Source organism: Mastomys coucha, unplaced genomic scaffold, assembly GCF_008632895.1.
Source record: "Mastomys coucha isolate ucsf_1 unplaced genomic scaffold, UCSF_Mcou_1 pScaffold14, whole genome shotgun sequence".
In the NCBI taxonomy this organism is placed as follows: Eukaryota; Metazoa; Chordata; class Mammalia; order Rodentia; family Muridae; genus Mastomys; species Mastomys coucha.
Window position 1 is genome coordinate 16756659 of NW_022196896.1, and position 17699 is coordinate 16774357.

A 17699-nucleotide genomic window follows, 5' to 3' on the forward strand; every position below is an offset into this window, starting at 1 on the left:
AAAAAAAAAAAAAAAAAAAAAAAAAAAAACATTTTCTAAAATACTCAATTTCCTCTCTTTTGATGCAGTTACTATTTATAAATGATGAGAAATTATAGACTGGCATCATAGGGCATCCTTGTCCAGAGGAGATACATATTTAATATGTATTGAGTATATATAATTTATACTTAATATATTACAAGAAAGAATGAATATCAGTGTACGATTACTCAATAATCAAGAGTCTGTTTTGTTTAAAGTTTAAGTTTCTAGCTTCTGGTTTCTAAGAAATAGTGGAATCATGTAGAAACCAACTGTCTGGCACTGCAGAGGAACTGGCTACTTTGCAGGCCAAATGCCTCCATCCTCATGCTTTGGTGGATATGTGTGCAAACATGATGTATAGCATTCTCCCTTAGAATAAGTGACTTGCTTGCATGGTACTTAGTACCTACAAATCTAACTGCTTTATCCTATCCATGTGTTCTCAAAATCTTCCATAATTGTGCAGGTCCAAGCTTTATGCAAATTCTGATATTAACCTATTTATATCTGACATCAATAGGAGGGAAAACCCTTGGTTCCATGGAGGCTCTATGCCACAGCACAGGGGGATGTTAGTGCAGTGAGGCAGGAATGAGTGGGTGGTCGGGGGAATACCCTAATAGAAACAGGGGGAGGTAGAGGGATGGGATAGGGGATTTGCCGAAGGGAAACTGGGAAGTGGGATACATATGAAATGTTGAAATGTAAATAAATAAAATAACCAATAATAAAAGACCTGCATTACCTTTCTGCCCCTTATTTTAGAATCTGAGCTCCTTAAAGTGAGGCCTAGTATTTTAATTATTTTTTATTTTAATTTGTCCCCCCCCCATGTGTGTTTGTTTTGTCTGTCTTTTGGTGTGTGTGTGTGTATGTGTGTTCACACACACACCCATGTGTGTATGTATGTGCATGCAAGAGTGTGTATGGAAGCCATAAATGAGCATCAACAGATCCTCTAGGCGTGGAGCTGTGCGCTGTTATGAGCTGCCTAATTATATGTGCTGAGAATCCAACCCTTATCTTTTAGAAGTGTTATATGAGCTCTTTACTGCTCAGACACCTCTGTAACTCATGGCCAGCATTTTAATTCATTTTGGCAATGCAATTGAATTAATATTATGTCTGTATTGATAGGAACAACAAAAATATGTAATGGATGAGTTAATTATAATCTATTATAATTAATTAATGAGAGCGGTAAACTTATGATGTATTTTAGGTACAGAGCCATTTTTTCCTGACAAATAATATAGATATTTCCTAAGGAGTTGAAAGCCAAAAGTACAATATCTTGTAATGCAGAGGCATTTAGATGATATGCAAATTCTCTACAGTATTCTACATTATAGAACATTGGGGTTTTCTGATTCCTGTCACAGAAACACACAGGCATTCTAAAGTGGACGAAGGGACTGTCAAACACTGATTTGTTATGAAAACTTATAATATTGTATTTGGTTTTTATGGTATCTGAATTCATGTCAAAAGTTATACTAACTCCTTGTGAATGTATTTATTATTCTCTTTGCCTTTGAAGCTCTGGCTTTGTCCTTGAGAACTCTATTTTATATGCAAATTCCATTTCTTTGTATGGAATTTGATGTATATTACTAATTAAATATTGTATATATACTTGAACAGAAATAGAATATTATGATAAAAATTAATGAAATAAATAAAGTGTAGAATTTAATTATGAAGTACCAATTTGTTACTTTCTTATTTTGAATACTGTAGCATAATAATGTATGATGTTATAAATAAAGACAGTTTAGGTTACAGTACATGGGTACTCTTTGTTCTATGTTTTTTATCAAATATATATATATGTGTGTGTGTGTGTGTGTGTGTGTGTGTGTGTGTATGTGTGTCACCAAATTAAGTTTATTAAAAAGTAAATGGAATTTGGTTCAGTGTTTAGAAAGTATTATATGTCCAAGTTCAATCTGTTTACAAATCTCCAAAAACAATTGCACTCTTAAAATAATAATTATTATTAATTATAATAACAATTACTGTTAACATTAGTGTTATTGCTTGTGTATGTGTATGCATGATAGGCTATAAGCACATGCTGCAGTTCACATGTGAAGATCAAATTAAAACTTTGGATTTGTTCCTGCCCTTTTACCTTTTTCTGGGCTTTAAGATTGAACTTAGATTTCCAAGCTTGTGTTGTAACTGCCCTTAAGCTCTTAGGAATCTCCTCAGTTCTGTAATTACTTTTAATAAAAGCGTTTTTAATCACAAATCTAAGCAAGCCTATTATTCAATTCATAGAGAAATAAAGCAAAAAAATTATTAATTGCACTAGATATAAGTTATTATTTTCTTTTTAAAAATCTTAGTCCAATGGTTGGCTGTGAGTATCCACTTCTGTATTAGTCAGGCACTCAGTATTAGTATTAGTAATACTAATTACTAATGACTGTATTAGTCAGAGCTTCTCAGGAGACAGCTATGTCAGGCTCCTTTCAGCAAGTACTTCTTGGCATCCACAATAGTGTCTGGGTTTGGTAACAGTATATGGGATGAATCCCCAGGTAGAGCAGTCTCTGGATGGTCTTTCCTTCAGTCTCTGCTCTATAATTTGCCTTGATATACGCTCCCTTGAGTATTCTTTTCCCCTTTCCAAGAAGGACTGAAGCACCCACTCTTTGATCATCTTTCTTCTTGAGCTTCATGTGGTCTGTGAGTTGTATCTTGGGAATTCTGAGCTTCTGGGCTAATATCCATTTATCATTGAGTGAGTACCATGAATGCTCTTTTGTGATTGGGTTACCTCAGTCAAGATGATTCTTTCTAGTTCCATCCTTTTGCCTCAGAATTTCATGAAGTCATTGTTTTTAATAGCTGAGTAGTACTCCATTGTGTAAATGTACCATGTTTTCTGCATCCATTACTCTGTTAAAGGACATCTGGGTGGTTTCCAGCTTCTGGCTATTATAAATAAGGCTGCTAGGAACATAGTGGAACATGTGTCTTTGTTATATGTTGGAGCATCTTCTGGGTATATGCCCAGGAGTGGTGTAGCTAGGTCCTCAGGTAGAACTATTTTTAATTTTCTGAGGAATCATCAGACTGATTTCCAGAGTGGTTGTGCCAGATTGCAATCCAACAATGGAGGAGTGTTCCTCTTTCTCCACATCCTCCCCAGTATCTGCTATCACCTGAGTTTTTGATCTTAGCCATTCTGAGTGATGTGAGGTAGAATCTTAGGGTTGTTTTGATTTGCATTTCCCAGATGACTAAGGATGTAGAACAGATAAATTGTTCTCAGCCATTAGCTATTCCTCAGTTAAGAATTCTTTGTTAAGCTCTGTACCCTAATTTTAATAGGGTTTTATGATTCACTGGAGTCTAACGTCTTGAGTTCTTTGTATATATTGTATATTAGCCCTCTATCAGATGGAGGATTGGTAAAGATCTTTTCTCAATCTGTTGGTTGCCATTTTGGCCTATTTATAGTGTCCTTTGCCTTATAGAAGCTTTGCAATTTTATGAGGTCCCATTTGTCTATTGTTGATCTTAGAGCATATGACATTGATGTTCTGTTCTGGAAATTTTCTCCTGTACCCTTGTGTTCGAGGCTCTTCCCCACTTTCTTTTCTTGTTTTATGTGGAGGTTCTTGATCTACTTGGACTTGAGCTTTGTATATGATGACTGCCAGTTGAACCAGCACCACTTGTTGAAAATGCTGTCTTTTTTCCATTGGATGGTTTTAGCTCCTTTGTCAAAGATCAAGTGGCCATAGGTTTGTGGGTTCATTTCTCAGTCTTCAATTCTATTCCATTGATCTTCCTGCCTATCTCTGTACCAATACCCTACAGATTTTATCACTATTGCTCTATAATACAACTTGAGGTCTAGGATGGTGATTCCCCCAGAATTTCTTTTATTGTTGAGAATACTTTTCACTATCCTGTGTTCCTGGTTATTCTAAATGAATTTAAAAATTGCTCTTTCTAACTACGAATAATTGAATTGGAATTTTGATGGGTATTGCATTGAATCTGTAGCTTGCTTTCAATAAGATCGTCATTTTTAGTATATTAATCCTGCCAATCCATAAACATGGCAGACTTTTCAATCTTCTGAGATCTTTGATTTCTTTCTTCAGAGACTTTAAGTTCTTATCATACAGATCTTTCATTTGCTTGGTTAGAGTCACACTAAGGTATTTCACATTATTTGTGGCTATTGTGAAGGGTGTTGTTTCCCTAATTTCTTTCTTGGCCTGTTCATCCTAGTAATTGGCAGATGTAGACTCTGGATAAACTTTCTAACAGTAATAGTGTTCACCAGAATTGGTTTGTCGGCCTTCAGCTTATTTCTTCCCTCATTGCTAGCTCTTAGAATAGTATCAACTCATTCTCAGTAACAGGGCCCTTATTCTAGAACTTATTAAAGATTTATTGGATTTCTGCATTACTGGTCATAATGAATTTTAGTCTTACTTAGCATAATATTCTGTTAGTTTTTCCACCTTCCCTACACACTTCACCTTGGTGTGAGCATGGATCATGAGCCAGGTTATTTTCTAAGTTATGCTAATGATCCCCTCTGAAGCATCCTATCTCTGAAATGAGAACCTTTCCTAACCCATGTTAATAGCTGCAGCTTGTGCTGTGCCTCTGATTTTTGTTGACTCAGCAAATACCTTGGGCAGATAGTCTAATTATGAATAATAATGATAATAATAGACAACATATAGTGAACACTTATTTAGCCTAATATAGCTAGAGTTTTTTATTCTTTAAAATAGTTCACAAACTTTTATTTTCTTTTATTTTTCATTAGATATTTTCTTTATTTACATTTCAAATGTTATCCCCTTTCCTGATAAACCATTTTCACTGTACTTTTGGAACAAAAAGCTTAGGAAAGTTAAATTAATTAGCCAGTCTCACAGGAGTTAAGCAGTGCAGTAGAGTATGAACCTAGTGGTCCCAACTTGAACCTGGGTTATCAACTTTAACCTCAATTCACTAGCTTGTTCTGTCTGACTGTCCGTAGGTGGGAAAGACACACAAAAATGATTGCTTCCACTTTGATATTCCTCCACTACAGTTGTCTTTCTTTTATTCATGGATATGAATCCAAAGTTTATATAGCTATAGAAAGTGCACAATTCCATTTTTTCTAACTGTAGATATTATAAACTCAGCATATGGTATCCATCAGCCCTTCAGTTTAGAACTCAGGAAAGCAGTTTGTGGCTTTTCATTTTCATATGGAAAGCACAATTCTTAATACTTTTGTACTTTATTGCCATTGCTAAGTATAAAAAGGGGGAGAAGTACTTAAAACAGGCACTGTGCTGTCAAATAGTGGATCTGTTAACTTGGATTGGTCTCCAGAGATCAGTGAGTAAAGGCAGCATACAGCTGGGCAGTGGTTGCACACACAGAAGCAGAGGCAGGCGGATTTCTGGGTTCGAGGCCAGCCTGGTCTACAGAGTGAGTTCCAGGACAGCCAAGACTATACAGAGAAACCCTGTCTTGGAAAACAAAACAAAACAAAACAAAGCAAAAAACCCAAAAAAGGCAGCATACAACATGAGCACACTGTACAAATGTTTATCATGTCATGATTGGAACAGAGTGGAGATTATAAAATTTCATCATGCTACTTAAAAAGTATACAATTTAAAAATGTGTGTAATTAGCCTGCTTTGCCCTGCAAACATTTAACACATGATAGGTACATTCTGGCCATAAGCTAGCAAATCAAATAAACTTTGTTCAAATAACTACAAAATATTGCATACTCAGAGTTATGATAAGCTCCACCAAAAATGTCTGCCATATACCAAATATCCAAACAACAGGCTATTCCTACCTATTCTGAAAGATCAGGAAAAAAAATTGATTTGCTTGTCAGCCCAATTGGGTACCTCAGTACTTATTATCTGACTTACATAACTTTCTCATCAGGTTCAACCACAGTGATTTCTTTAGCAGAGAATCATCTCTGAGGATGTCAGGCTCTAGAATGCTTTACAAGTGTAAAATCAATGCAATTACTTCTTTACTACTAAAGGTCTTACTGAGTACATTTATGAAATATTTCATGCTACCATTACCTTATGAGACTTCTGCTATGCTATAATCCTGAACAAACTTGTTTTATTGATTGCGTACCTACTGACAGTAGCAATATTGGCCCACACATGATTGCAGTGGGCTGTAGCTTTAATATATTGAAGGTACTACTGAAAGTAATTTACTGTCATCCATAGAAGGTAATTTCAAACACTGTAGTAGTTAGAGCTGCAAATTTGGAAATTTAGGCTTGCATACAGATGAATTATCTAGTCTTTTTAGAGTTAACTTGATGAAATAAAGAACAAGAAATACCAAGATTCAGAGAGGTACTCTAAATCTGATATGAAACTCAAGTTTGCTAGGTGGGAAACATTTAAAAGGAATATGGGATGGGTATATTTTCCTCAGCTTTTAGCAAAATCACTGACCAAGCCTGTATTACAGTTTGTTGATGAGTTGATACAATTTATTGTCTAATTGCAATCTATATCTTTTCATTAAAGCATTAGAAAATCCAACATATAAACTGAAGCTAGAGAAGAGGGGAGATAAACACTACAATGTTACTTTCATCCCCATAATGATAATACTAAGAAATTTAGGGAGTGAATCATTCAATATTTTAATTAATTTTTGAAAATCAAACAGAAAAGCTACTGTTCCCCAAAAAAGTCACTTTATATTCATGGCTTTCTTCGGGTTATGGGCTTTAAAAATGGTTTAAATTCTATAGTGATATGCAGTTCTTGTTGACTTATTTTAACTGCTTGATAGTATTGATAGAATTACGCTAAATGAATAAATGACATGGTATGAAAATGAACAATTGGTTGTTTAATGTCTGGGTTTACTAGAAAGTTCAGCCACTCGGTGAAGCCTCATACCTCTGTCCTGGGCTCATCTTATTCCCCAATAGATATCCATAAAATTAGGATAAAAGCAAACTCTAAGAAGCTGTGTGATAGGATTCTAGCTTTATTAACCTTTAAAACTAAAAAATGTTCTTCATGGTTGAACTGTCATTCAGTATTTACTCCTCAACATACATAGAAAACTTCACAGCACCTTCAGCAGAGTAGGTGGTGAGACCCGACTGGGTAAGAGATAGGTGTGCAATCTAACAACACATATAAAACTTTGTTTCTTCTAACAAATTACCTGTATCAAGCAGGAATATATTAATATCTCTTCCTCCATGGTGATGATTGCATAGACTTTCATTCTCCAGTAAGTGTCAACCTACATTGGAAATGTTTCATAAGCTCTATTTGTAATTTTCTGTTCCTGTTTTTAGGTGGAAAATCTTGTATGTAGTATAAAATATTAGAGGTATCCATTAGATAACTTTTATGCACATATTTGGATTTCTTTTGAAGAAAAAGTTCTGTATGAATTAGAAAATTCACCACAAAAAGAAGAAAAGCACTTTTTCTTTAAATCAACAGATTCACGTGTAAGGGGTACTTTCTACCCCTGACTCACTGAGGTCAATGGTACAGAGTGTTCAAGTAGATGACTCATATGAAATAGGACAAGGCAGCCCAGCCTATATCCTGTAGTGTTTTGACACAGATGGACAAAAGATTCAATCCTTGTTTGAGAATGAAAATACAGGGTTTTTAATGCTTTACATCAATTCAAAATGGAAGTGGGGATAAGCTACACAAAGTTTCAGGACAGGAAGGCAATGCCCTTTTCTGAAACAGTAATACGGGAATCAACAACACACCTGAGTGGGAGTCATGGACAAGATGCTCTGTCCTCCTTTTCTCAAAAGTAGAAATAGCATTAGCATAGTGACAGTTATAAGAGCAGTCAATGAAGTAACATAAGACAGTGTCCGGCATGAGCTTCTCAACCTGGTGTCAATCATTCCTAGCAATGAGCAGCAAGCATCCAACTCTCCATGACCACTGATAACAAGTAGAGAAAGACACTTCAGAACCCAAGTGTAATCACTGCTGGGTAAGCGGTTCCAACACAACTGTTATCGATGCCTGTCGCTGCCATTCACAGTCCTGTACTTTAAAACATTTATGCCAGTATAGGCTTGCAGTGGAGAGTTCTGACATCAAATAAGCATTCAAAGCAAAACTCCCTGGATGGTTGCTACCCCTGCTCGCTGCTGCTTTCTGACTGCCCTTTTATTCAAATTAAATACCACTTACTCATTCAAAAACCGAGCCTTCTGTTGCTCTGCCTTCAGCTGTCAGAGTAGTTAACTAGCTCTTGGCAGGCCTTAGATTCTGAAGGGCTTGGGAGGACGACTTGTAATTTGTACTGAAGTGCAGCAAGTTGCTTCGGAATGGCTAAGAATCTATTGTTTGGCCTTTGTCAGTTTCTACACCATCCAGGTTTTCATTCATCTGTCAGTAATAGAAAATCTTATTTGTTGCACATTCTTAAGTTAGATCCATCATCATTTTTATCCTGAACAAAGGAGGACTATAAAAAACCAAAGAAAAACATAAAAAGGAAAATGGATCTTATTGAAGCAAAAAGCCCCATAAAATCTGAAAAGGCCTTCTCTGTGGAAGACCTAAACCATAAAATTGATTCTTACTGCTACATTACTTTTAAAGGGGTCGAAATGAGAGATTTTGAAAGAGTCTTTCCTATTTGTCTTCGCCAAAAAAACAAAGTCGGATCTTCTTAGACTGTAGCTCAGAATCCTCAGGGGTTTTGACTTCACCCTCTCTGACCATTATTCCTACCATTAACCTGTATACACATTATTGCTAATCTTTGAACAACATGACCCCTCCTTTAGGAGCAACATAATCTTAACATTCCTCTTCAGCCATCCTCATACCAACATAATCTTAGCATTCCTCTTCAGCCATCCTCATACCCTAGTACTATTTCTCCTTGTTAGGCACAAGTTCAGCAAATAAAAATTACAAGGTGCTAAGGGAAATTCACATTTCAAATAAATAAGCTATTTTATTTTAAATATGTTCCTCATGCTCAAGTGAATTCCAAAGGCCACATGTAAAAGGCTTAGATGTATTTTGTAATATTCTTAGGACATGGTGAAGCCTTTAGGATGTGGGTCTTCTAGGAAGTCTTCAGGTCATAAGGGGCATGTGAGTGAGAAGGACTATAAGTGTAGTTTCCTTATTTTCTTTTTGCTTCCTGGCTATAGTGAGGTAAAAGGCTTTTTGATCCATTGTGGACTCTACCATCATATGCTTCATGCTAGCTACCTCCAAAGTACCAAGGTTAACTGCACATGAACAGAAATGTGCAGATTATTTTTCTATCAGTTGGTTATCTCAGAGATTTATTAGTCACAGAAGCAGTCACATCATGTAATATCAGAAATGTACCTTTACAAACACAAAATGTTTCATGTGTGTGTGTGTGTGTGTGCATACAGGTAAATATATATACATACATCGTCATACATATATATGACTAAACTTTTTTTATAATAGTATAGAATAGAGTTTATTTAGGACATGGGAAGGGGAGTTAAGAGGGTAGCAGAGTCAGAGAAAGGGAGAACGAAGGAGAGAGTTAGAAGTAGGGGCCAGCTATGACCACGTGGAGAATGGGGAGGAGGGAATGGGGAGAGAGGGAGAGCAAGGGGGTAAAGGGGGTAAGAGGCGAGGTGGAGAAGCAGGAGTAAGAGCATGACTAAACTTTTAAAAAAACACAAGCTTAGTCCATGAATGTTTGATCTGGCAGCCCTACTTATTCTTTTTTTTTTTTTAATTCATCATTCCTGTCATTTACATCTCAAATAATATCCTCCTTTCCAGTTACCTCTCTACAACTCCCCTATCCCGTCTGCCCTCTTAACCCCTCCTCTTTGCCTCTATGAGTGTGCTCTTTCACCCACCCAGCCATGCTGCCCCACCACTCCACCATCCCCCTACATTGGGGCATCAAACTTCCACATGACCAAGAGCCTCCTCTCTCACTTATGTCAGATAAGGCCATCCTCTGCTATATATGTATCTGAAGCTAAGGACCCCTCCCTTTCTTATTGATCTAGTCCCTAGGATGCTCATAACCCTACTTCTTTATTCAGATTCATTGTTTCTTCATTTTTATTGTCACCTAACATGTGACTATTGTCACTCTATTTCCCATTTGAAACAACTAAAATGTTTTCAAGGTTCTTCCCAGGAGGAAAGAGAGCAAGGATATCTTTATCATTGTGTTGAAAAGTATGACACCAGGCAGCTCTACAAACATAAAAGCATAAACCCTTCTTAAAGGCACCAATGACTTATAAGCACAATTTTAAACAGTACTAAATTAAGGAGGACAAGCTGATAGGAGGCCTATTCTTGAGGCTGTGCTCAGGTGACTCAGAAAGCAGTCTTTGTAGTATGTCGATTTGAATCCTTTCTCCTGGCAGCTATCATTCACACAGTGATGGCTGAGAACTGCACTGGAAGGGAAGACCTCAAGAACTGGTAGCCAGAAAATGTCAAATATCCACTACCTAACGGATAACAATATGGCATCATTGAAGTAATGGGGAGGACACTGCGTATGAAATATTTCAAGGTATGTATGAAAACATAATCAAGATAGAGTATTATGGGTTCACAATGTCTATTAAAGTCTTATAGCAATGAGCATAAAATAAAGTCATAACTAAAAAGTTAGGAATATCATGTTAGCTAATATTTTCTTCAGCCTCAGATAAAAAATACAATATAAAGAAATGAAGCACAGTTATGAAGAACAAAAAGGACTAAAAAGGAAAGAAGAGTTTGCCTTAGTTTTCCTGATTCTGTGATTAAAGCAAAATGGACAAAAGCATATCATAAGAGAACTTGTTTATTTTGGCTCACAGTCTAAGTGTGTATTCCTTCATGAAAGGAGGGGAGTTGAAACACCTGCATCCATTGTGTTTCAATCTGAAGACAAAAGCAATAGATGCCAGTGATTTGCTGGCTTTTGTCTTTTTATTCAGTCCAGAATCCCAACCCATATATAATAATGCCACACATAATTAATAATTAAACTTTTTTCCTACATAATCTAGATAATTCTTCATAGGTTTGTTTGAAGCTTTGTGTCCTATGTGATTCTAGATCATGTCAAGTTGATGATAAATAACAACTATCACATAAAATATATCTCAGTAGAACACTTTATGATAAATTACTTTCCTTTAAAAAATGATTGGGTGTCTCAGTCAGGGTTTCTATTACTTAACAAAACATCACGACCAAGAAGCAAGTTGGGGAGGAAAGGGTTTATTCAGCTTACTTCCACATGGCTGTTCATTACCAAAGGAAGTCAGGGCTGGAACTCAAGCAGGTCAGGAAGCAGGAGCTGATGCAGAGGTCATAGAGGGGTGCTGCTTACTGGCTTGCTTCCCCTGGCTTACAGGTTCAGAGCTCACTCCATTATCATCAAGGCAAGAACATGGAAGCATCCAGGCAGGCATGGTGCAGGAGAAACTGAGAATCCTACATCTTCATCTGAAGGATGCTAGTAGAATACTCACATCCAGGAGTTAGGACGAAGGTGGGCTTTAATCCATGCCCACAGTGACACACCTACTTCAACAAGGACATATTTCCTAATAGTGCCACTCCCTAGCCCAATCATATACAAACCATCACAGTGGGAGAGGCATTAATTTCAGGCTATATGGGCTGTCATCCCTGTTCTCTCTTGGCTTCTAGAAGTCTGCAGAAATGGTGCCATCCACAGTTAAATTGAGCCTTCCCATTTCTTGGGCCACCCTCCTAGACTGACTAGAAAAGAAGAAAGCATATTACCACTGGGCACTTAGATAGGCAAATATATAAGTAGTTCTTATAGGTGATTTTAAGGCACACTAACATTTGATAACTACCACAGAAATCTTGGGGTCCTTTTATCCAACTTGTTTTACCTCACCTCTTTATTAGATCTTGGAAGAAAATTAGAATCTCATTATTCAAAGGAAAGAAAGAAATCCATTGAAATTAACCCTGTACCTGGAACTTCTGTCAACTCCAGAGGCACATGTGGACAATTTACTTCCTTCTCATTATAAGAGCCCTCATGGACAGTGTCATTCCAGATAGAAAATAATTGCTAAGGAATATGCATAAGATTTTTGGTTAATTTTGTGATTATATTCATTTACCATATTCCCACCTTCCTTTTCCTCCCTCCAAATCCTCTTCTATAGCGCCTATACTCTCCTTTAAATTTGTAGCTTCTTATCTAATTAATACAAAGCAAAGAAAGTAATGGGTAAGAAAAGTACATCAACCTGTGAAGCAAACTGGCTGTCTGTTCCTGAGAACTCCAGAAAATTGCTCCACTATAGGGAGCTCAGTGTCTTCAGAAAGAATTTCCTTCCTGAGATGATAATGAGGAAAAATTGAACAAGATGTGTAACTTATCTGGAAAAATGCAATATGCTATTTGTTCTTTTTAATAATCTATTATTTAATTAATTCTTTGATAATTTCATAAAATGTAATTTTATCGTTCACCCCTATTCCTCCCCTATGTCAGCTACTCTCATCATTACACTTTACAGGAAGGAATTTTGGGTTAGAATTGTGTGAAGAATAATTTGGAATGTTCTGTTGCTCTGTTCTATCATCAAGTAGGAGAGTTTTGCAACTAGGACATTTGTTTTGAGAGAATATTGTCAATGGGAAATGGATGTATGAATGCATCTTGGAAAGTGGCACAATAGTGAATTGTTCATAGCAAATAAAACTTAGAAAAGCAGAGTCTGTATATTTTTCAAACTATTGTCAGAAAAGCAAAGGTCACAAATATGCATTGTTTGCTGTTCAGGAATGTTATGAGCTCACACATGCTATGCATTCACTAATGTCTGTTTCTTTTCATAATTCATAGCACTGTGTTCTTCCCATATACAACCACTACAGGGGATTTATTATCATTTTCTATCTTTCTGTCCCTGACTTTTGTTTCAGAAATAATGTGTTGCTTTCCTTTGTCAATATAAAAGAGTTACAGGAATTTTAAAGTGGATTGCTACTCTAAGACAGAGAAATGAGTACCAAGGGAGAATGCTGTGACTCTGATGGAAAGAGATGTGGTTTGACTACAAATGTTGATGCAGCTTTGATGCGGGAAATATAGGAAAGGTACCAGAGTGGTCTAGTCAAAATTATACGTCTCCAGGGCAGAGGAAAATATCAATGCAGGAAATGTTCCTGCAGAGAGAAGCAGAGGTAGCTGGTGTGGGTAATGTTAGAGCATCAGTCATAAAGGGGACAGATCATGGAGTTGATCAGATGAGGGTGCAGGATCCTTGTCATGGCTGTAGCAAGGGTGAGGATAGCCTTAGATTGACATACTAACTTCCACACATGTATGCAGGTTTGTGCATGCACACACACACACACACACACACACACACACACACACACACACACACACACATACACACCTCTATTTTATGGCATCTTTTCCCAAGGACAGAGCATGCTTTTTCTATATGGAGTGAGAAATAATAACCTGGTGATTGGGACAAATGTGCAGCTCTGGACTTGTCTTCTGGGACTAGGACTGCAGAGGATGCTCATTCATTGAATAGGGATTCTCAAAGGCCACTACTGCTCACTTGTTACTGATAGAGCCCAAGAAATAATTCCCTCACAAGATGGGTTATTTTGGATCTGTCTTTTATGGCTCTCTCCTTTATACTTGCTCATATTATGCCTTTTTTATTGACAAATATAGTATTTCTAGATAAGAGTGCTTGCTTTATTTTATGAAGGAAGGTTCAGGGAATCATTTATTTCAGAACCTAAAAAGTAACATAGGAAAGAAAATGGAAAACAGAAGCTGGCAGAAATAGAAGCAATTGTGTTACCAACAAAATCAAATCAACAAAGCAATTGTGCATGTGAGCACAGCTCAGAGATTGAGAAAAAAATATGACATGCTAGGATCAGGGCTGAGAAGCAAAGCCTAGAAAACTAAATAACTAACTAATTAACCATATGTTATATATATATATATATATATATATATATATATATATATATATATCGGCCTGAAGTGTGTGAATTGTGAATTGTTAAGGCCACAATAGAGGAATCTCCCCTAAAATAATTGCTAACATACCCAGTAATATATTTTCGCAGACCCCAAAATATAGAAATTGATAGATATGATTAAAAGTAATGTCCTATATTTTGTTGCTGGGTGTTACATAATAAGAGAAAAGAGGGAAATAACCAAGCTTTGTGACCAGCCTGTATGATACTGAAGATGTTTAAGAAATTAAAAACAGAAGTTGTTCTGTAGGGAGAATAGCAGAATTTATAAAACAGCTCAAAACTAGCCATACGCTATAAACTTTGGGTGAAAGCAGAAAAGCCTGTGTGACAAGTTATGGCAAGATCAGAAGACAAAGTTAGTGCTAGGAGAAAAACATTTCAAACACAAGATTGAAAACATATTGAAATGTTGGGAAAGAAAGCCCATATTTCACTTCTTTTAGCAAGTGAATTAAGGGTGTGGAGATTATTGAGTCAGTTCCTGGAAAGATTGAAAGAGCAAAGCCTGTTGGTAAATATAACCAGTGAAGAAAATTGTGTAAATAAAAGACATCAAGAGTATAAAAACACTGGTGTTTTGGTGTGTGGTTTTATATTACCACCACCACTGCAATGATAAATTCGGAGGGATATAACATACAAGGAAATTTTTGACATATTTGCTATTTTCTCAAAATGGGCGGCTACTTTATATATGATAGGGTTTCCCGTTGCAATGAACCCTATTTTATTCAAATGCCTTTGTTATCTTCAAATCATCTCTAAGCATTTTAATGACTAATATTAGTGATATATAAGTAAATGCTACATGAAACTCTTTGGGGAATAGTGACAGCCAACCACTAACCAAAGAGCATGCACTGGCTGTACCTAGATCCTCTACATACTGGTGACAGAAGTGTAGTTTGGTTTTCAGGTGGGTGCCCTAACAATTGGAGCTCAGGTTGTCTCTGATTCTGTTGCCTACCATTAGATTCCTTTCCCCTACCTTGACTGCCTAGCAGTTGGACCTCAGCAGGAGAGGATGTGTCTTATCCTGCTTGGCAGGTTGTACTCAGGGGCCAGCTTCCTCTTCTGGAGAAGAGGAGGAAATGGGGGAAGGGACTTGTAGAGGTGGGAGTAGAAGGAAAGAAAGGAAGGGCTTCCATCAGGATTCAAAGTGAATGAAAATATAAATTAATGAAAAATTATACATGTTCAACACAGATTAAATTGTTCCCAAATTATTTTTAATCTGCTATTTAAACTTTGAATATGTTAGTAGAATACATTGGAACATTTGAGTACAAAGGGCACTTCAGCCCTGTCTATGACTACTTCTTGTCTTGCTCTCACTCATGCTTTGAGACATCTTTTAGACACAGCTTCCACTGAGAAGCCTTCAGGTTTTTCTGATATCCATCTTGGACAGAAATAAATACTCTTGAACACAACTCTACCATTAAACTTCCACATTGCACACTGATTATTTCTAGATATTTAAGTAACTTTAGGGTTAGAGCTGAAGGGTTTATACCTCATGGGCTAAAATGGAGAGAGTTTCACAGCATCGTTGAGTAAATATCTATGGATTTAATTACTGATTAAAATAAGGAAAAATTATTACAGAGGAACTTTTAAAAAGCTGTGTATACATCAGTAAGAATAACCAGTGGCTACAAGCAACTTTATCTTTAGTCTCTGACTACAAACACATGTCAGGGTGTCTGCAATCCCAGAAACCACCCTCTGCTTTGAGATTCAATCCCAGAAACCACCCAACATTTTGAGAGTCAATATTGGATAAAATCATCTACTATAAAATTCCAAACTTTACATGACTATGTTACATTGAACTGAAGCTCCCATTTATTTAAACCACAGAACATGTTTAGAGAATGGGTCAGCTCTATGAGGGCTGGTTTTGCATATACTCTACCCTACCAGCCAACTAAATCTTTATAATGTCTAATGTAGCTCAGCTTCTCTTCCTAGAGAAAATTTCTTTGCTGTTTCTGTTTACTCAAATACACTACAGGGCCTGGAGTTCTCGTTAAGAGTTTCCATCTCCCCATGAATGTTTCTAAATGTAAAATATCTGTTCCTACACAAAGCTTTACTCTAATCAAGGATAATTATCATCTTATTTTGTCTTCCTATTTATTACCTCTTAAATTTTTTTTTTTGCTAAAGAGTGTTTTGATATCTACTTTTTATGTCTCCATAAAGAAAGGCAGTCAAGCAGTAGAAGACATATTTGAAAACCATCACTCCAGTGAGCTTCACGTAAAGCTTTATTCTGCCAAGGCCAAGCCTAAAGCAATGGGGATGGGCATAAGGCTTTTGGTGGTCCGGCTTCCTCAAAGAAGGAGGCAGTAAGGGCCTTGGTAACTTGAGTCTCACCAGGGTTCACCCTATAGATCTGTTGTGTCTACACATTGAGGAGGTAGATGTATGCTCATGGTATATCTGCAAGAAGTTTGGTAACAGATGAACTTGAACAGTCCAATAGATATTCTGGCTTTCGCATGGTGACTCTGGAACTTTTTAAATGAAAACTCCAGCACATAAATTCACATTGTTATCTGGATCCTGGAGGTACCATAGGTCTTTATTGCTGAGTTTCCTTTTCAGTTGGGCACATTAAATTCAACTGGGTACACAAACCCTTGGGTTTGTCTAGTTAATCAGCTTTATATAAAACTTTACTAGGAGGATATGGAAATATTTACACGTGAGATCGACTTCTCTTTTTATGCCTCTCTTTGTGTGGGTGGAGAAGATAATGGTCATGACTACTTGCTTTAAAAAAAGGGTTAAAGGCTCTTTACTAACTAGTATGGGGAGCATTTGAATTTTATGTACTGAGCAAAGTAAAATAGTAAAACAAAAGCCACCAAAATTACAGCTGAATTCTTACTACCCTCTTCATATAAGACATGCCAAACCTGTCCTAAGGAGCCTTGTCAGGGTTTGTCATTGAGAGACAACACAGTATCATACTTTATACTAACTTTGAGGTAGACTTCCTGGGTAATAAACTTCCACTCATGAGCTTTCTGACCAAGGACTAGCTGGGTTAACCAAAATAAGAGGATTTTATGGGACTCATACGCAAATGAAAATGAACTTCAGATAATTCCTCAAGATAAACAGAAGTCTCCATCACCTGCCTTGTTTTAGATATTAGTTCCTCTCCACTCTCTTTTACTAAAGAGACCCAGGTCTCCAGTCATCACTTTTGTATCAGCCAATATTGCAGTTCATCATGCGACACTCTGTCACAACTAATTAGGTATAAACATTGTATGGCAGCATCTTAGTATTCTTACCACTGTGGCCAGAAATTTTCTGGACTGTGAGCATGGTGGCACCAGCCTTTCTTATTCACCAAGGACAAATATACTGCTGTGTATCATTGTCATCTACTCTACTACCTTACATGCCAATTCTACATTTCTCTTTACTCACCAAGAGCTGTATCATACCTTACCAACCATGACCACAAGGCCTAGTTCCCTGTCCAATGGAGCAGAAAAAAGAAACTCTCAATTACCATAGATAAAGAAAACAAGATATTCCATGACAAAACAAAATTTTCACAATATCTTTCCACAAATCCAGCTCTACAAA

At 36.7% G+C, this 17699-nt stretch overlaps 1 protein-coding gene across 5 annotated transcripts in view; it reads left to right on the plus strand.

The window, feature by feature from the left end:
- Positions 1 to 17699, plus strand: part of Nkain3 (sodium/potassium transporting ATPase interacting 3) — a 652366-nt gene that overhangs the window by 196743 nt on the left and 437924 nt on the right. For 2 of the 5 annotated variants that reach the window (XM_031366510.1, XM_031366512.1), the window contains exon 2: positions 10448 to 10599. The exons of the other annotated variants lie outside the window; for them this stretch is intronic. In XM_031366510.1, coding sequence (XP_031222370.1) covers positions 10567 to 10599 — 33 coding nt within the window. In that variant the 5' untranslated portion in view covers positions 10448 to 10566. The remainder of the gene's footprint in view (positions 1 to 10447; positions 10600 to 17699) is intronic. 5 annotated transcript variants of the gene reach the window in all.